The sequence below is a fragment of the Oryctolagus cuniculus genome, chromosome 6 (assembly GCF_051225735.1).
Source record: "Oryctolagus cuniculus isolate XC-2025 breed Fujian yellow rabbit chromosome 6, ASM5122573v1, whole genome shotgun sequence".
Lineage (NCBI taxonomy): Eukaryota > Metazoa > Chordata > Mammalia > Lagomorpha > Leporidae > Oryctolagus > Oryctolagus cuniculus.
In genome coordinates, this window is record NC_142872.1 from 26,988,073 (window position 1) to 27,008,749 (window position 20,677).

The following is a 20,677-nucleotide window of genomic DNA, read 5'->3' on the forward strand; positions in this document are numbered from 1 at the left end:
TCCTCTCTCCCTGTTCTGTTTGCTGGAGTTTTAACTAAATAGAAAAACTCCAGATGGAACACTATTTCCTTTTTATTTTTTTTCTCTTCAACAGGGAAGAGTCAAGTCCCCACCACAATTTTTTAAGTGAGTTTTGCTTCATACTTTTCCTTATCTCCCAATTCACTGCTCTTCCCCAGCTTGCTAAGCTCACAGTAGAAAATGTGTGTCTAAAATAAAGAGGCCTGCAAGTGAAGCTCATGTAATCCCACTCCTTAAATATCATTCAGACATCTGAGATATTATTTAGATTGTGGACTCTTACTTTGACATGCCAGCATAGGTAGATGGACAGGCAAGCACATCAGATGTCACTGTTTGGCAGCTGATAAAAGTCAGTGGAGCTATAATACTAAGCACACAGCCACTAGATTAGTCTGTGAGGGAAGGAGATGTATCTTCCTTCCCTTCAATAGTGGGTTAAATCCAGCTGGCACCCTCCGGATCTACAGGTAAGTTCTTCCATTATTCCTGCTAGAGTTTGGGGTTTTTACCAATGCTATTTGTCCAAATCAGATATCTGTACAAAGGTGATCTTCGTATAAAAAGCTTGAAAGCCACAACATCATGATTTAAAGAGAAAGTGACCTATTTAGTCCACGGAAACTAGAAGGCATTATACAAAGGATAGAAGGAAAGATTGTTGTTTTAAAGCATCATTTTTCCTTGAAAAGGGACATTTTTCAAGGGTCTGTAATTGTGCAATGTTTTATGGCCCCAAAATAGTATGTATCAGCCTTTTGTGCAAGTCTGTGCTGTATGAGAGCTGTGAAAAAAATACTAAGTTTTTTTAATGAGATTGAATAGTATTTATAATATCTTTGAAATTTATTTAGTATTTGGAATAAAATGACACTGTCCTTTATTAGAATCTGTTATAGAATTGAACTGTTGGACAGTAACTACAAACATGTAGACTTCCCAGAGTTACTAGTGTAAATACATAAAATTTTGTTGAAACATGGATAAAATGAAGCCTTTTAAAAAGTATCACTAATTATTAACTATGTAATCTGATACCAAAATGTACAAGACAGTTGGCATTTTGAAAACGCATGTAAAGAAAAATAGGGACCTCTTTTTGGAAAGTATCTTCTGGCTCTTTCTTGAATAGCTTATTTCTTACCATCTGAAACGAGTCTGCGTAATTCCCCAGAAAGGAATTTAGGAACCAAACTCTGAATTCAATTCTACAATGGGTGAATCAATTTGTAACTACAAAACTACTTGCTTTAAAACAGAGCCTGTATTTGAAAAGATCTAAATAAAGTCCTCATTTTGGATGTCTTTTCCTCCAGCAATTTAAATGCCTAATGCAGTTCATTTCTAAAATGCACTCTGGCTGAATGTTTTTGTGTTCATAACTTTAAATTAGGAAATATTTTAAGTGTTCTTTTCCAATATTCTTTGTTAGCAGTTTCATTGGGTTTTCACTCTTTCCTGAAACTGGTAGTTCTAACCACAGAAACAACTTTAAGATGAAGTTGTTTGGTCTGGAAGTTTCACTTACAATATTTTCTTCAAGATAATAATTTAAAATTATAAGACCTTGTTTCAATGATGATAAACAATATGCTTAATTTTCTAGTTAAAAGTTTGATGTACCATCTCAGCATTTGTTTAAACTATGTGAAACAAGCTAAATGTATTTCAAATTAAATTATCTACTATTTGAATAAAATAGGATCAGTGTTACCAACAATTAATTTCTCCGGCCATAGCGACCATTTGGGGGGGTGAACCAACGGAAGGAAGACCTTTCTCTCTGTCTCTCTCTCTCACTGTCTAACTCTGTCAAATAAATAAAATATGAACAACAATTAATTTGACTAGCTTTTGTAATATCTATAGACAGTGCTGCTTAGATTTGCCATACTAATGGGAAAAATCAGAGGCAAATAATCTTTCAAGGTTGATTTTCATGATTTACCAGAGGGAAACTGGAGATTTATTGTAGAAAGTAAGAGGAGCCAACACAGAGCTAGGAGAAATGGCACCCATCCTTGCTTGGTAGTGTATAGACTACTTCATAGATGCCTTATTTAATTTTAATCTTCCTGTTTACTAATTTTTTAAAAAAGAACAAGAACTAAAACAACATCAAAATTAGTCAAAAATAAATATTAAATAAGAAATAAGAATACAAAGTAAAACTCTAAATAATTAAGAGAACATGAAGACCAGTGACTACAATATAAAATCTAAAAGTGACAGAAAAAAATTTAAAATGGCTCAGGAATACACCCATGTACAAACACAGCGTTATTCTGTAATTATCATCTAGTTTGTACAATGGCCAAATTTGAATCAAGGGGAAGAAAACAAGCAGTGAATTATAAGATTTCTTTAAAAACCCCACTCAAAGCTGAATAACACATTATAGACCATCACTCCACTTTATGAATCAAACGGAGGAAGGCTGACTGAGTATGGACATTAAATATTCTTTACAAAAAAAGCATGCTGCTTCTCTTGGCTTACAAAGATACTATTCATCAGAGACCATCAGCACATTAGTTAACTTGTGTGTATCAGAAGGGCTATTAATATGTTTTGATGGACAATAGGGAGACTCATACTAAATGAAGGTCTGACATGTTAATATTTAGCTTAGTATTAATATTCAATAATTGAATCTCTGTGGTTAACAAAAATTACAGCCTCTGGGCAAAAGCTTAAAATTATCACACTGAGCATCATCACAAGATTTCTATTCACAAATGGCCACAGTAAACTCAACCTTGTGCCCCTGCATCTGGAAGCCAGCCTCTGAGTGTGCTTTCATTTTTTTCTCACAGGAGAAGTCATTTGTGAAAACCAAGACAGAAAAGAAGGGGCGGTATAAAAGCCAGGAAATTTCCTCTTTGAGGCAGTATTAAGTTCAAAAAAAAAAAAAAAGAATAAACACATAAAGTCATAAAAATATTAAACAAAATGTTGTTTCATCAAAAATTGTAACTTAATTATTTTCTCCCTTTAAAGGAACACTATTCTTCAAGAGAAGGCCACTCTACCAAAGCCAGAAACACAGAATCCTCAAGATCTCAACAAGGAGGAGCGGATCAAGGTTGCTTCTGGTTCCTTGCGACCGTCAGTAATTCCAGGCATTCAGCCCCAAATCCAGGACCCTGCTCTTCCAGGAATAAATCTTTATAGTAATAATTCGCCTTCATCGTCCATCTACCAGCTAAGCATGTTTAACTATGAACGTCCAAAACACTTCATCCAGTCCCAAAATCCATGTGGCTCCAGATCACAGCCTCCTGGACCAGAAACCTCCAGCTTCTCTAGCCAGACCAAACAGTCTTCCATTACCATCCACCCTCGCCAGTGCACAGAGCAAAGATTTTCTGCCTCCTCAACAATGAGCTCTCACATCACCATGTCCTCCTCTGCCTTCCCTGCTTCTCCCCAGCAGCTTGCTGGCTCCAATCAAGGCCAAAGGGTTACAGCCACCTATAATCAGTCCCCAGCCAGCTTCCTCAGCTCCATACTACCATCACAGCCTGATTACAGCACCAGTAAAATCCCTTCCACTGTGGACTCCAAGTAAGTGAATTTTTATCTACTGCACATCCAAGTGAGTTTACAGACAGGAGATCTGAGAGCATGCTTTACTGTACAGAAAGGCAATGAGATTGCTCAGTCTCATCCCATAATTCTCCTAGGACACACAGGAACCAGGGAACTGGCATTTGAGGTATTATTTCAATCCATTCTCCAGTGTCCAGGCTGAGCTGAATCTAACTTACCTATTATTCCATACACTTACCAATTACTTTCCATCTTCAAAAACATAAATTCTAACATGCCCAACAACAGTGACCTTTTCCACTAGTTTCTAGCTAAGTTCCTCATGCTGTAAATTTAATTCCTCCGGTCTACGCTCACCAGAGATGAAGAACACCTGTCTGTTCTCCTTCAGCTAGAATTTCCTCTCACATAAGCAAAGGCTATTGAGTTTCCTGTCAGTCTTGGGCTTTTCTTCCTATCCATTTCCCCCTCTAATCCTGAACATCCACTTGGCTGAATAAAGACCGAAATTAACAAACTTTAAAATCTGGAATTCGGACACTCACACGTGTGAATTTTCCTCACTATGATCGGAAGACAGGCTTAAACAGTTGAAGGCTTATGGCTTCAAGATTTCCTTTGGCATTTAAAAACACACATTGTTCAAACTGGGTGGGCTGGGCTTAATATGAGGAGTAACCTAAGACTGTCTGAGGAGAACCTGATACAAGAAGGACATGCAGTGGTGCTTTTTTTAAAACATGAACTGAATACTTTGTGCGCATGCAAACTTAGAGCTAATCAGTTTTCCCATTTCTTGGCTGGTGAAAACATCAGAAAATTAAATCAGAAGCATCTCAGAAATTGTCTGATGGAATGTTTCACTGCAGGCTTACTGACACATTCACTGCAACTCATATTTTTCCCTGTTTCTAGACATTAATTTTTTTAGAAATTATTATCATTGATAACAACTCTGCCTACTTGAACCGAGTACAGCAATTCAATTTGCTAAGTAACTTTTTCAATATTTTTAAAAATAAAAACCAAAGAAGCCAAAAAAAAAGTTAAAATCCTATAGTTATTCTGTTGAATCATTTGAAAGGGCTGACAGTCAACTGCTTTTTACCTGTAACACATTCTTATGGGTCTGACCTAATGTTTTAAAAAGATTCCTTCAAAAATTAAGAGTCCTCTCGCTAGCTCTTATCTCCCATATTCCCATTATACCCATACCAGGCAGTGTAGATTTTTCTTGGTTACATTCATCCAGATGATCATTTTCCATCCATCTCTCAACTATCATTCAACATTCCCCATATGAGCATTTTTAAATCTAAAATAGCCTTTTTTTTTTACTGTAATAATTTTCTTAGTAAATTATTTCGATCATAATCCAAATTCTTGGCCAGGAAATAAACAATCAAACCAAATATTCACTAAGCCTCAACCATGTCCCTAGCTCTATGCACAGATCTAAGAAATCAGGATTAAAGGCAAAAAGTGAGAATAATAAGAACCAGCACTGTGTTACAGCGGGTTAAGCCACTGCCTGCAACACCAGCATCCCATATGGGCCTAGTTCATGTCCCAGCTGCTCCACTTCCAATCCAACTCACCACTAATGCACCTGGGAAAGCAGCAGAATATGGCCCAAGTTCTTGGGCTCCTGCACACACATGGGAGACCCAGATGAAGCTCCCAGCTCCTGACCTTGGCCTGGCCCAGCCCTGTACATCGTGGCCATTTGGGGAGTGAACCAGCAGGTCAAAGATCTCTGTCTCTCCCTCTCTCTCTGTAACTCTTTCAACTAAATAAATTTCTTTTTAAAAATAAGAAATAAAATTTAGAAGGGTCCCCAAACCAGAGATCAAAGATCCAGCTTTAGTTGTTCCATTTTCAGCAACCACAGATAACTCTTTTAATCTTCTCATAGCTGCTTGACACCAATTCTGTGTCCAGCTGTACAGGGTGGAAAACCCTGGCCCTTTGAATGTTTGTACATAACTCCTTCGTTGTTATGAGGGGCTCAAGTTTGCCCTATTTTTTAAAATAATCCCTTGGTTTCTGACCTAATGAAGAAAAAATGAAAGCTTTATTCAACCTTTTATCAGTAGGAAACCCTCATGCAAACTTTTTATTCAGTTGATCGAACCACATACTATAAGTTGAGGGTAAGTCTGTAATTGTAATTACTCCTTCTGAAAGTCCTGCTATGTGATATCTAGCAAGTACCTCGCCTGTTTGATGATTCAGTTTTCTGATCTGTAATAAAATTAAGAATTTGTATAATTAATGATAGGGGAAAAGACATCTAAAATAGTGTACAATATTAGCTTATAAATAGGAATAGGTATCAAGACCTAACAAGCCATGTAAACTAAGAATAATGGGGGTATTCAGTGAATAGTGACCAAGGTCACATACCCATCAGTGATTTCCAGGCTTGGTTTTGATAATCCTTCAGGAGTTCTCAGATTTCAGTCTGAAAAAGGAATTATTTAATGTTAATTCACTTTTATAAAAATGACAAGCTGGCATTAAAAATACCCAGTAGGCTATTATAATCCCATACAGTTGGAGAAATATGAGATCTATAAAATCAAAGGAATTTTCCCTCTTTGACCTAGGGACTCAGTATTTGAAAAGGAAAAAGCTAATTTATTTAAAATCTTGGTTTGACTAGTAAATGAACAAATCAGACTTCAGTTAGTAATTAATACACATGCCATGAAAATTTGAAACATAAGAATTCTCAACTTTCAATACAAAGTATATTGATTACAATGAAAAACATCCATTCATTTAACTGACAGTATCTCCTACACTAATGCTTCCCTTAGTGAATATACATGAGAAAGTAATACGACCCCTTTTCTTCAATATGTTTACAAGGTAATGATTATTAATCAAGTCTCAATGCCAGCAAAATCTACGCAGAGGAGATACTTCCACTTAGTTCACAAGTCTTTTTAATTTCCTTAAGAATTTTTGGACAGGAATATGTCAGACAACAGACTTTGGGTGTCCCAAGTGCATAACTGGATAACATTCATTATGATAATGGTAAAACATTTGTTGAGTGCAGTTGTCAGTTTTCCCACATAAAATAGGTTGATATAGGCCGGCGCTGCAGCTCACTTGGCTAATCCTCCACCTGCGGCGCCGGCACTCTGCGTTCTAGTCCCAGTTGGGGCACCAGTTCTGTCCCAGTTGCTCCTTTTCCAGTCCAGCTCTCTGCTGTGGCCCGGGAAGGCAGTGGAGGATGGCCCAAGTGCTTGGGCCCTGCACCCTCATGGGAGACCAGGAGGAAGCACCTGAGTCCTGGCTTTGGATCGGCGCAGCGCCGGCTGTAGTGGCCATTTGTGGGGTGAACCAATGGAAGACCTTTCTCTCTGTCTCTCTCTCACTGTCTAACTTTGCCTGTCAAAAAAAAAAAAAAAAAAATGGTTGATATAAGCAAGCCTCTCACAGCTTGCTGTGAAAAGCACTGTGAAAAGGGAACTACCTAACAGATCTAAAAACATAGGAGTCCCTGAATAAGGTCCCCATCCTCTATCAGAATCAACACAGGGAACTTTGGGAGGGGCCAGGGACACCTCAGAAGAAAAGATCGGTACATGAAATAAAGACTTAAACCAAGGTCTTTAAATGCTACTCGAATTTGTTTTTCCCAAATCCATTTTTCAATTTATATCTCTTTATCTATCTTCCTCCATTTTTTTTTTGGCTTTGGGTTTTTGTTGTTGTTGTTTGGTTGGTTGTTGTTTTTTTTTTTTTTTTTTTTTTTTTGAAAGGCAGAGATGGAGTTGGAGGAGAAAAATAGAGAGACAGAGGTCACTCACAATATTGGTTCACTCCCCAAATGCCCACCATGGGCAGAGCAGGGCAGGCCTGGTCCCCAGGGAGAGCCAGGACTCAAATCTAGGTGCTCTGATATGGTACATGGGCATCCCAAAAAGGGTTTAAAGGGCTGGGCCAAATGCGTGGCCTTATTACTGTCATTTTCTCAATTCTTCCTCCTGCCACTTAATTCTCATTTGTAAAGATAAAAATAATGTAGTAACCATTCCTATAAAATTCTTCTTGATTGATACTAGGGCAACTGGTGTTTTAAATACCAGTATTACTAAATGATAAACTCAGCATAGCTAAAAGTGAATTACAAAATGAGGCCAATTCTATTTTAGATACACCTTACTTTGAGAAATTTTCCCTTTTTTTAAATATTTTTTAACTTTTATTTAATAAATAAAAATTTCAAAAGTACAACTTTTGGATTATAGCAGCTTTTCCCCCCATAACCTCCCTCACACCCACGCCCATCCCATCTCCTCCCTCTCCCATCCCATTCTTCATCAAGATTCATTTTCAATTATCTTTATAAACAGAAGATCAACTTGGTATATACTAAGTAACAACATCAACAGTTTATACCCACACAGATACACAAAGTATAAAGTACTGTTTGAGTACTAGTTTTACCGTTAATTCTCATAGTACAACACATTAAGGACAGAGATCCTACATGGGGAATAAGTGGACAGTGACTCCTGTTGTTGATTTAACAATTGACACTCTTATTTATGACATCAGTAATCACCCAAGGCTCTTGTCATGAGCTGACAAGGCTATGGAAGTCTCTTGAGAATTTTTTTTGTATAGCAAGCACTCAGTTCTGTGGACACTCTGTTTAAAGTAGTTATGGATGACTGACAGGCCTTAGAAAATATACTGATAGAGCAAGAAGGAACATGTGTAGCAATTAATGGAATCTGTCACCTCTACCCTAACAGTAGTATGTTCACTGAAAGAGACATTAAAAATCTTTATACTCAGGCTAGCTGGTTTTACAATCTGCATAGGGACAATCTATCTAAACCCACTATTTGGGAAACAAATATATTTTCCCTTCTTAAAGAGCAAAAGAAAAAGAATTTTTAAAAAATATTTTTTTTTCCTTTATAAAGCTACCAACAATCCTCAGTTGGCCAACCTGTAAATGCTCACCCATCCCAAACTGCAAATGCGAAGGCAACACCAAGGACTCCTGACCATGAAATACAAGGATCAAAAGAAGCTTTGATTCAAGATCTGGAGAGAAAGTTGAAAAGCAAGGACACCCTTCTTCATAATGGAAATCAAGTGGGCAAAATGTCTATTTCGTACAAAAAGCCAACTTAACTATAATATAATTTCAATAAGTTCTATATCCACACACAGCAAAGAATAGGATTGTCTAAAAAGAAGGAATAATAGGTCTTAATCCATATTTCTCTGCATGAAATCATCTCTCAGTTTTCAGTATTTTTTTTAACTTTTATTTAATGAATATACATTTCCAAAGTACGAATAATGGATTACTATGGCTTCCCCCCCATACCGTCCCTCCCACCCACAACCCTCCCCTTTCCCACTCCCTCTCCCCTTCCATTCACATCAAGATTCATTTTCGATTATCTTAATATACAGAAGATCAGCTTAGTATACATTAAGTAAGGATTTCAACAGTTTGCTCTCAGTTTTCAGTATTAAAAGGATGCAAAGTTGGGGCTGACGCTGTGGCTCACTTGGTTAATCCTCCACCTGCGGCGCCGGCATCCCATATGGGCACTGGGTTCTAGTCCTGGTTGCTCCTCTTCCAGTCCAGCGCTCTACTGTGGCCTGGGAGGGCAATGGAGGATGGCCCAAGTGCTTGGGCTCCTGCACCTGCATGGGAGACCAGGAAAAAGTACCTGGCTCCTGGCTTCGGATCGGAGCAGTGCCAGCTGTAGCAGCCATTTGGGGAGTGAACCAACAGAAGGAAGACCTTTCTCTCTGTCTCTCTCTCTCTCACTGTCTATAACTCTACCTGTCAAATAAAAAAAAAAAAAAGGCTGCAGGAAGAAAAGTGCAGCCACTTTAAAAAAAAAAAAAAGGATACAAAGGAAAAATCTATCCAAATGACTTAATGAAAATTTTATTTCATTAAATTTCATTTAATGAAAATGTCTGATAGCCAAATAACTAATGAAAGATACTGCCAACTCAATTTCTTCATGTACTTTGGTGTTAATAATCATGGGCAAATGACTACAGCTTTAATTTTTTATGTAGTGCCTAGTGTACACATTATCTTAGTCACTTATCTCTGAAACAGCACTTTATGACTTTAATACAAATATATTTAGCAAATCATCTGCTCTCAATTATAAGTTGGTGTGGTTAAATATTCAGTGTCCATTTAATGAAAGTTATTTCTGAATATAAGGACATGAAGTGCTATGTTCAAAAACAGAGCAGATTAAAATGTGCAAAACAAGGAGGAAGGAGAAGGTTTTCCCTTTAGTTAGGAGAGCTTTCTTTAAAGGTGAGATGCCTGCATTTCTTATGAGCAAAAAAGAAAGCCTACACTAATTTTTACCATATATGAGGGAAGTGGCACTAAAATGAAAGAAATATTTTGAATGGAAGAAATGGCTTTTTAAAACCATAAAATCAATAATTCAATATATCGGCTTATATTTCTTTGAGGTTCTGATTTAGAGTGGTGATTTTAAGATACACCTGTATAAACATTTTTTTATTAAATCTCATTACTGTGTCCTTAATAACTTATTTCTTTAAAGCGGTTAACATATGAGGAGAAGATGGCTCGCAGATTGCTGGGACCACAGAATGCAGCTGCTGTGTTTCAAGCTCAAAATGACAGTGATACACAGTATTCAACACAGGTAAATTAAAATAATCCATCCAACTGGAATGCTTTCATTTTGTGTAACGATGTGCAAAAAAAAAGAAAACACACACACATACAAATGAATACCTATGTATATACACAATTTATATACAATAATGCATACTGTATGTAATACATAATTTAAAAGTTTACCTGAGTCAAAACATCAGAAATGGTACAGTTTTTATCAAGGATTTATAGGTCAGTTATACCTAGTACTCCTTCTACATCATCTATATGGAGAGAAAATTTATAGTTATGAATCTTTACTTTCAGGACATGTTAAAACTCTAAACCAAATTAGTCTTTTCTTTTAAGTTGTTTATCATTACAATGTCTTAAAGCACACTTGTGGTAGTAATGAAACATCCAATTCCTTTTTTAATGTCTCTTTTTTCAAAAAATGTTTATTAAAGAGCAAAACTGGTGGCACTATGGCCCAGTGGAGTTAAGCACTGCCTGCAGCACCAGCATTCCATGTGGGCACAGATTCCAGTCCCAGCTGCTCCACTCCTGATCCAGCTCCCTTTTAATGTGCCTGAAAGGCATAAGATGGCCTAATCCTTGGGGCCTTGCTACCCACATGGGAGACCAGGATCAAGCTCCTGGCTCCTGGCATTGGCCTAGCCCAGCCCTGGCCATTGTAGCCATTTGGAGAGTGAACCAGAGGATGGAAGATTGAGTCTCTCTCTCTCTACTTCTTTGTTTCTGTAACTCTGCCTTTCAAATAAATAAGTATTTAAAACAACAACAAAAACTGTTGTAATGGCTCTAAGATTAACAAAATTATCCTTCCAAAGAAAGGATTAACTTTATGGAGAGCATAAAAGGTATTCACATATGCTTGTACCTGGTCAACTTGATTCTAACAAATAACTAAACCCAGAGAGAAACATACAGTTGGAGAGTGAGACTGAAGCATTATCACTGTCTTCCTTCTGCAGTTATCCTTCATTCCCTATTATAAAGTCCTCAAGAAACAAGAAATGCAAGCTTCCAAGAATAAAAACTGAAAATAAGATTTTTGATTCCACTGAATGTGACTAGATCTACTAAAAAGGATGGAGCAAGGTCTAACAGAGCAAGAACTAGAAACTGAAAACACAATTTCATTTTAGCTACTGAACAGTTCATTCATTCATTCATTCAACAAATTTACATGGAGTACCTACTACATGTTGAACTCTGGACTGAGTATGGAAGATTACAAACAAGAAACAAACCCAACTCTACTAGCAGAGATTACTCAAAGCAATGTTTTCAGTGATGATAGTTAATCTTATAAATGCACAATATCCAACTCCAAGAACAAGGATATGTTTTTTTCTCATTCATTCTTTAAAATCTTTTAAAATGCAGACAATAATATTTGGAAAAAAGATAGCAACATAAACATATCATCATGAAATCAGAAAAGGTAAATCTTACATTTTTGTATATTTCAAACATTATCCCAAATAATACAAAGTATCATCAAACTGTAGTATAGCTGAAATATCACATCTTGGAATAAAATTATATGCGTGTTCAAACCACCACTATAGGAAAAAGTCAAAAAGGTAATTTGGATATTTTTAACCATATTTAAAAAAAAAATGATTGATTGATTTGAAAGGCAGAGTTACATAGAGGCAGAGAGAGAGAGAGGTTTTCCATCCACTGGTTCACTCCCCAGATGGCCACAATGGCCGGAGCTGCGCTGGTCTGAAGCCAGGAGCCAGGAGTTTCTTCCAGGTCTCCCACGTGGGTGCAGGGACCCAAGGACTTGGGCCATCTTCCACCACTTTCTCAGGGCATAGCAGAGAGCTGGATGGGAAGTGGAGCAGCCGGGACTTGAACCGTTGTCCATATGGGATGCCAGCACTGCAGGTGTCAGCTTTACCAGCAGTGTCACGGTGCTGGCCCCAACCATACTTTTTTTTTTTTTTTTTTTTTTTTTTTTTTACAGGCAGAGTTAGACAGTGAAAGAAAGAGAGAGAGAGAGAGAGAGAGAGAGAGAGAGAGAAAGGTCTTCCTTTTTCCGTTGGTTCACCCCCAAAATGCCCGCCACAGCCGGCGACAACTACAACAAAAAAAGTTGATCACTGAATTGACTAGTTTTATGACATTTTCCCTAAAGAATCTTAAGGCTATCCAAAAAATTTTAGTTGTAAGACTTTTGCTTTAAAAATGACAAAATGCATTAAACCGATTCATCCTCAAATTATTCATTCTCAGATTTTCTGTGTCCTATACAAATATGTTGCAGATATTTAGATTGGGACTTTACTTTCTATTTCTTTTCATCTCACACTGTGTTAAGCACAGTGAAATACACAGAGTAAGTCTTAAATATTTAATCAATTTCCTTATTATAATTTTCATCACTTTCTGGCTTTACTCTTAAATAGAAATAATTTTCTGGTGATTGGATATAAATCCTAAAAGATGTTTTGCTTAAATATACTTTTATTAAACAGGAAGTAATTAATATTGTTTTTCATAATTACACATATCTTCAATGATGTCCAACAGGATTTTGCGCCAGGAGCTAAAAAGAGAAGTATTTTCCAGCCCAGTGTTTATTGCTGTTGGTGCCACTTTTGAGCAGTAGGCATAACACCTTGTACCTAATGCCAACACAAGTGACTTCATGTCTATTTCTGTTTTACTCAAGGACAATCTGTACTATGTGTTCCTATTTCAAGTACACCAGGGTGACACATCATCCTTTGTCATAATCAACTGAAAAATGAACCACCATCAATTCCAGGTCTAGCTTATTTTCATAAATAACATCTATTGAATAGTGCTAATAATTCTTGCTAGAGTAGTAGTAGGTTAGTGCACTGTATTTAAATGCTTACAAAGTGAATATATGTGGCTGATGTTGTGGCATAAGCCACTTTCTGCAATGCCCATAGGGGTGTAGGTTCATATCCCAATTGCTCCACTTCCAGTCAGTGGAAGATGGCTGAAGTACTTGGCACTTGACACCCCTTGGGGGACCTGGATAAAACTCCTAGTTCCTGACTTCAGCCTGGCCCTGTCCTGGCCATTGCAGCCATTTGGGGAATGAATCGGCAGATGGCAGATAGCTCTCTCTGTCTCTCCCTCTCTCCCCATAACTCTGCCTTTCTTTTTTTTTTTTTTTTTTTTTTTTTTTTTTTGACAGGCAGAGTGGACAGTGAGAGAGAGAGACAGAGAGAGAAAGGTCTTCCTTTTGCCGTTGGTTCACCCTCCAATGGCCGCCTGCTGCAGCCGGCGCACCGCGCTGATCCGATGGCAGGAGCCAGGAGCCAGGTGCTTTTCCTGGTCTCCCATGGGGTGCAGGGCCCAAGCACCTGGGCCATCCTCCACTGCACTCCCTGGCCATAGCAGAGAGCTGGCCTGGAAGAGGGGCAACTGGGACAGAATCCGGCGCCCCAACCGGGACTAGAACCCGGTGTGCCGGCGCCGCAAGGTGGAGGATTAGCCTATTGAGCCACGGCGCCGGCCCAACTCTGCCTTTCAAATAAATAAATCTTTTTAAAAAAGTGAATATATAGAATATGACTATACAAATACAGCCAAAATAGAAATGTTCCTTTCAACTATTCTTTCTTAATTCTGCTTCATTTTAAGTTAACTGTGTATTAACATTCTCTCTTTATTTTGATTTCAAGCAGCAAAACTCAGAACATGCACGACTACAAGTTCCTACATCACAAGTAAGGTAAAATTTTTTAAAAAATACATGTTCTGCTATCTGAAATGTTTTCAGTGTTAATATTTATAAAATACTCCAGCTTACTAAATACCTTTTTAAGAATATAATGGGAATTTTCCAATGTCTAAGATGATGATCTAAATTTCATATTAATTATCCAAACTACCTCAGAAGTTCTTTAAATGTTTTGGACAAAGAAGCTGAGACTATGTTTCTGTTAAACAACTTTTTCATGACAATGAAAATTCAAATTATATAATCTTTAGAGGTGATAATAATAACCTATAAAGCATTCTGCATTTAATTTAATTCAATTCATGGCACTGCAAAAAAATAAAGATGTACAATTTGTACCAGATGTTTCTACATTGTTACCATTTCTAACAAACATCAAACACACTCTCTAAGGTCTCACTCCACTATTATACTACCAGATCAAATCATAGATTCCAGGCTTTCAAATTTGATGTCTGAACCCTCATATTAATGTGAAAACAAAAGCAATGATAACATTGATGCAGCAGTGATGAAAATATCTTTACAGAAGCAGATCATCTTCCAGGGGAGATGTGAATGATCAGGATGCAATCCAGGAGAAATTTTACCCACCACGTTTCATTCAAGTGCCAGAGAACATATCAATTGACGAAGGAAGATTCTGCAGAATGGACTTCAAAGTAAGACTTAAAAAATATTGAGGATACTAGGCTTTTGAAAAATGTCCTCTTCCTACTTGGAGCTTGCCACTTAGCTTGAGAAATACTATGCAATGGATAAGAACACAAATTCTAGAGCCAAGCTAATCAGGGTTTGAATCCTGGCTCTGCCACTTTCTATCTGTGCAATCTGACACCAGTCACTTAACTGCTCTTGTGCTTTCAGCTCCTCATCTGGCAAATTAATAACAAATATGCTTACCTCGTAAAGCTATGAAAACTAACTGAATAAACACATATACCTAACATCCTATATAAGTGATGCTATCATAGATCTCTAAATTACAAGGCTTCTCTAATTCTCTTCCATCCAGAAATTCAAGCCATCACCCTTCTTCTCTTGGCCTAAGAGTTCTTCAGGCTAGAATAACTCTTTAGAAGAATGTTCATTTTTTATTATCCTCATTTTGGAGAACTTTTTCATATATTTTTCTGGGTTCCTTATGAAAGAAAGTTAGTGTTAAGGCTTAACACTGGATTTAACTGTTAAGAGTCATAAAACATCTAACTCACCACCATCTATATACTCACTACTCTATTTGAGAAAAGTCAGCACTTAAGAAATCAGCTGGAACCCTGTATCCGCCATCAGAGTGCCAACGTCTAATTCCCCACTCTACCTCCAATCCAGCTTCCGGCTAATGTACATCCTGGAGGCAGTGGTAACGGCTCAAGCACATGGGTCTCTGCCACCCACATGAGACCTGGATTGAGTTCCTGCCACCTAGTTTCAGTCTGGTCCAGCCCAGGGCATTTAGGGAGTGAATCAGCAGGTAAAAGATATCAATAGATAGAAAATATATCTCTCTTGTTCTCTCCCTTTATCTCCCTCTGTCTCTTTCAAATAAATAAAAATGATTTAAAAATCTTTAAAAGTCATTCTGACATCAGACCAGCAAGTCTCACACGCATGCCCTGCCACTTCACTGTGAATCACAATGAAATGAAATGCTACCTGACTTCCATGTTCCTTGTGGAGACAAATATATAATATGAATTAATATTCTAAATATAGTAATTAAGAGATTCTTTGGAAATATTTATTTATTTATTTATTTGAAAGGCAGTTAGAGAGAGAGAGAGAGAAAATTTTCTTTCTGCTTGTTCACTCCCTGAATGATGACAATGGCTGGGGCTAGGCTAAGCCAAAGCCAGAAGCTTAGAATACCATCCAGGTCTCCCATGTGGTGGCAGGAGCCCTAATACTTCTGCCATCTTCCACTGCTTTCTCAGGCACATTAGCAGGAAGCTGGATCAGAAAGAAAGCAGCCAGGACTCAAACCAGTGCTTATATGCAATGCCAGCATCGTAGGCAGCAGCTTAACCCACTGCACCAACTACTCTGATCTGTAAGAGATCTTAAACAGCCTGAGATTGCATGTGAATGAACTACATATGCTTTGAGATAATCTGAAAATTTTATATTAATTTCAATACATTTAATTCCTACATTTCTAATTATAAATATCTTTATGAACTCTGCATATTCAAACACAAAGCCACTCAAATACTGAATTATTAAAATTCATAAAAAGACAAATGGGTCCCAGCAATACAATAATTTAAAACTGTCATCTCCTTATATTTTTATTTCTAGGTGAGTGGACTGCCAGCTCCTGATGTGTCATGGTACCTGAATGGAAGACCAGTTCAATCAGATGATTTGCATAAAATGATAGTGTCTGAGAAGGGCTTCCATTCACTCATCTTTGAAGTAGTCAGAGCTTCAGATGCAGGAGCTTATGTGTGTGTTGCCAAGAACAGAGCAGGAGAAGCCACCTTCACTGTGCAGCTTGATGTCCTGGGTAAGCCTCCAGCTAAGTCTTTGAGGGGCTCCTTAAAATACAGCAGCACTGGGGTCAGCGCTGTGGCATAGCAAATAAAGCCACCACCTGCAGTGCCGGAATCCCATATGGGCGCTGGTTCGAGTTCTGGCTGCTCCACTTCCGATTCAGCTCTCTGCACTTCTCATAAAACTGGGTCTGGTTTTAAGCTTTAAATATACCACATTTGTAATGGTTTAAACCATAGTATATTACATAAGAGATATTTTGCTACAACTCATTGTTTATAAGAGCTTGATCATGTCAAAGAACAAAAATTTTCTTGTATTTCTTTTTTACCTATATCAATGAAAAATCCTAACACTTACTTTACGGTATACTGGGGCACTTCAATCTAAGAAAAAAAAAAAAAAAAACAAAACTAGCTAGCTGGGAACAAAAACATGGAACCAATGCTGTGCACAGCAGGTTAGGCAGCTGTCTGTAGTGCCAGCATCCCATATGAGCCCTAGTTCAAGTCCTGGCTGTTCTGCTTCTGATCCAGCTCCCTGTTAATATGCTTGGGAGAGCTGCAGAAGATGGCCCACGTGCTTGGGCCTCTGCACCCACATGGGAGACCCAGAAGAAGCTCCTAGCTCCCAGCTTCAGACTGGCCCAGCCCTGGCAATTACAGCATTTGGGGAGTGAACCAGCAGATGGAAGAATTCTCTCACTCTTTAACTCTGACTTTAAAATAAACAAATGAATCTTTAAAAAAAAAAAAAAAACACACTAACTCAAGTGATTCAGCTTTGGACAAATCCCATTTTGCCAAAGTCTTCAGAAATATGATAATATTACAGCAGAAACAGACCCTGGTTGGCATCTGTCCAATCTGCTCATTTTTCCTTTAGAAAGCCAAAGTTACAGTACTGTGCTATTGTTTTCTCTTTTCCCTCAGGAAATTGAAGAAAAGTCAAGTCATGATGTCTGCTAATAACATTGTAATTTTGTAATTACTTTTTTTTTTTTTTTTTTTTGGACAGGCAGAGTGGACAGTGAGAGAGAGAGACAGAGAGAAAGGTCTTCCTTTGCCGTTGGTTCACCCTCCAATGGCCGCCGCGGCCGGCGCGCTGCGGCCGGCGCACCGCGCTGATCCGATGGCAGGAGCCAGGAGCCAGGTGCTTTTCCTGGTCTCCCATGGGGTGCAGGGCCCAAGCACCTGGGCCATCCTCCACTGCACTCCCTGGCCACAGCAGAGAGCTGGCCTGGAAGAGGGGCAACCGGGACAGAATCCGGCGCCCCGACCGGGACTAGAACCCGGTGTGCCGGCGCCGCTAGGCAGAGGATTAGCCTAGTGAGCCGCGGCGCCGGCCAACATTGTAATTACTAACCAGTCGTTTCACTGACTGTCTCAGTTGTTCCTGACAATAATTTGTCTGGCAGACACAGCAGCCACTACTACCCAGAAACTAGATAGATAGATAGATGAATGGATGGATGGATGGATGAATGGATGGATGGATGGATAAAACTAAGGCTTAGAGAAATACTAACAAAATTTTCCCAACGTGATGTGGTTCATGGAACCAGTAGAGAATTTGAACCTAAGTTCTCTAGTACTCTTTCCAAACCTATGCTGCCTCCCTGTACAAGAGATGACAAATGAGAATAGGATTTAAATTCTTTAAACAAAACAGGATTAGAAATTCAACAAATCATTACATCATAGTTTTAAATCTCTGATTTTTATATATTATAGTATTTTAGCTAAAATGTTTCCACCTTGTTGCTTTAAAAAATTTTTTTTAAAGATATGTTTGTTTGAAAGAGCTACAGAGAGAGAGAGGCAAAGCCAGAGAGAAAGAGAAGTCTTCGATCTGCTGGTTCACTCCCCAAAGGCTACAATGGCCAGAGCTAAGCCAGGATGAAGCCAGGAGCCAGGAGCTTCAACCAGGTCTCCCATGTGGGTGCAGGGGCCCAAAGATTTAGGCCAACCTCGCTGCTTTCCCAAGCACTTTAGCAGGGAACTGGATCAGAAGTGAAGCAGCCAGGACTCGAATCAGCACCCATATGGGATGCCAGTGTTACAGGCAGCAGCTTTACCTGCTACACCACAGTGCCTGCCCTGCTTTTTAAAATTTTAAAATCAATGTACAAATTTTATAATACTTTGATTTAATATAATTTTTATATTACAAATACTTGAATTTTGTTTTTTAATATGTAGCAAAAGAACATAAAAGAGCACCAATGTTTATCTTCAAGCCACAGAGCAAAAAAGTTTTTGAAGGAGAGTCAGTGAAATTAGAATGCCAGATCTCAGCTATACCGCCACCAAAACTCTTCTGGAAGAGAAATAATGAAATGGTACACTTCAACACTGACCGAATAAGGTACGATGAGTATTTCTAGCCCTAACTAGATGAATCCAGTTACACCTCAATATACATTATAAATAGCATGCTATCATGATCTCTATTTGTCTAGTTTTTAAGCCGTATATACAAACATAATAAAATTTCAATAAACCAGAATCCACTCATCAGAAATCTGAGGTATAAAGAAGCCTTAGGATTTACCTTTTCAGCAAACAACAAAGATGATTTCAGGGGAAAAAATGGCATAAGACAAAGGGGAAATGTTAAAAAAAAAAAACAGCTATTTGACAATGACTTAATATAGCCACAGAATTTACAAATGCTTCTTTTTCTTCTAATTAGTATGACTCTGTAAGTTAGAGAATCACTGAAACTCACAGGAAATTTAATTTCTAAACTTTGATTTTTTTAATGTTTCTTTTCAGCTTATATCATGATAATGCTGGAAGAGTTACTTTACTGATAAAAGATGTAAATAAGAAAGATGCTGGGTGGTATACTGTATCTGCAGTTAATGAAGCTGGGATCACCACATGCAACACAAGATTAGATGTTACAGGTATGTCCCACTATCAACCCACGTATTTTAAAGGATTTAACCAGGATTTAATAAAAAAAAAAAAAGTAAATCCCAGCACAGTATAAAATCTGAGGGATTTCCTCTCATACATTATCAGTTTTCCTTTTATTTTCCTGTTTGATAATGAATACCTAGCATAGCCAATTCGTTTAGGTTTTCTGAATTAACTTTTATTTGTTCTATTTCAGCCCGTCCAAATCAAACTCTTCCAGCTCCTAAGCAGTTACGTGTTCGACCAACTTTCAGCAAATATTTAGCACTGAACGGGAGAGGCTTGGATGTGAAACAAGCTTTTAACCCAGAAGGAGAATTTCAGCGTCTGGCAGCTCAATCTGGACTCTATGAAAGTGAAGAACTTTAATAACTTAACACTGGAAAACACAATTACACTATTAGAATATATTCAGTTACATTTTTGAAATAAACCCATAGCTGTATTAACAGATTATGGCTTTAAGTAGATAATATAACTAATATACATTTCTAATATTTATCCTTTGACTCTTGCACATTCTACTTCTCTGATTTGTGAAGACTTCAGAAAATCTGGGCATATGGATTTGTAATTGTAGAAGACTATCTTAAAATGTGAGATCATAACATTTCAGTCGACACATTTAACAATTACAGGTTATAAATTAATATCAACTTTCTAAAAACATCAAATGCTTGAAACAAGGTTTACAGGTACTGCTTTCTACATATTCTTCCACCTGTTTTCTCTTGTAGGAATACTAACACAGTACACATTATCTGAGTGCTCCATAGTTTTATGTCAAAAGAATAAAATTCAAATATTTAAACAGACTGTCTTTTCTTCACAACAATCTACACTTTTAAAATTTCTGGGTTTTATATATTAAACAATACTCAGGAGAACCTATGAGTAACACGTTCCAAAAAAGACAATGATATTATATTCAACAGTGTGAAGCTCATTTACAACTCAATCAATTCCTCTTGAAACTGAGCTGAACTTTTCATGGTTTGCACTTGAAAAGCAACAACGGGAACTTAAGCCATGACTGAATGTCTCCTGAATTTGTAATTTTAACCAAATAGATTTCTAATTCTTCAGGATTTTTAGCCTGAAATTTAAAAAAAATGGCCTCTAGGGGCCATCCACTTTAATATTTAATGTAAATTTGAATGCCTTTATAGAGCTGTCTTTCCTCCAACAATTTCAAATTCAGATAACCTATTACATGTGAAAGCATCATTTTATGAGCATCTTTAAGTCCAAGTTCAGAAAAGCACAAATCCTTTAAAAAAAAAAAAA

At 37.6% G+C, this 20,677-nt stretch overlaps 1 protein-coding gene and 1 long non-coding RNA gene across 10 annotated transcripts in view; one reads left to right on the forward strand and one right to left on the reverse strand.

Moving 5' to 3' along the window:
* Positions 1-4,254, reverse strand: part of LOC149126066 (uncharacterized) — a 142,415-nt gene extending 138,161 nt beyond the window's left edge. For 3 of the 6 annotated variants that reach the window (XR_016236156.1, XR_016236154.1, XR_016236159.1), the window contains exon 1: positions 4,119-4,254. This is a non-coding gene — a long non-coding RNA (uncharacterized LOC149126066). Of the gene's footprint in view, positions 1-3,811; positions 3,980-4,118 lie in introns of those variants that run through there. The other 3 variants (XR_016236157.1, XR_016236155.1, XR_016236158.1) reach the window with 1 other exon arrangement.
* MYOT (myotilin) lies at positions 414-20,201 on the forward strand. Of its 4 annotated transcripts, none has more exons than XM_008255052.5 (10): positions 414-491; positions 3,022-3,588; positions 8,523-8,697; positions 10,161-10,265; positions 13,915-13,964; positions 14,503-14,635; positions 16,272-16,479; positions 18,668-18,833; positions 19,244-19,377; positions 19,587-20,201. In XM_008255052.5, the coding sequence occupies exons 2-10, from the start codon at positions 3,233-3,235 to the stop codon at positions 19,757-19,759; spliced, it is 1,500 nt and encodes a 499-aa protein (XP_008253274.1). In that variant the 5' UTR covers positions 414-491; positions 3,022-3,232; the 3' UTR covers positions 19,760-20,201. The 4 variants fall into 4 exon arrangements, with proteins under 4 accessions (XP_008253274.1, XP_017196565.1, XP_089192041.1 ...); XM_017341076.4 differs by having other exon boundaries at positions 13,918-13,964; XM_089335915.1 differs by lacking the exon at positions 10,161-10,265.
* Positions 20,202-20,677: the final 476 nt, after the last annotated feature.

Excerpts from the sequence above, each read along its gene's own strand:
- MYOT (XM_008255052.5), top strand. The coding sequence starts at position 3,233 with ATGTTTAACTATGAACGTCCAAAACACTTCATCCAGTCCCAAAATCCA. Across the intron at positions 3,589-8,522 it reads CCTTCCACTGTGGACTCCAA|CTACCAACAATCCTCAGTTG; the intron begins GTAAGTGAATTT and ends TCCTTTATAAAG. Across the intron at positions 16,480-18,667 it reads TGTGCAGCTTGATGTCCTGG|CAAAAGAACATAAAAGAGCA; the intron begins GTAAGCCTCCAG and ends TTTAATATGTAG.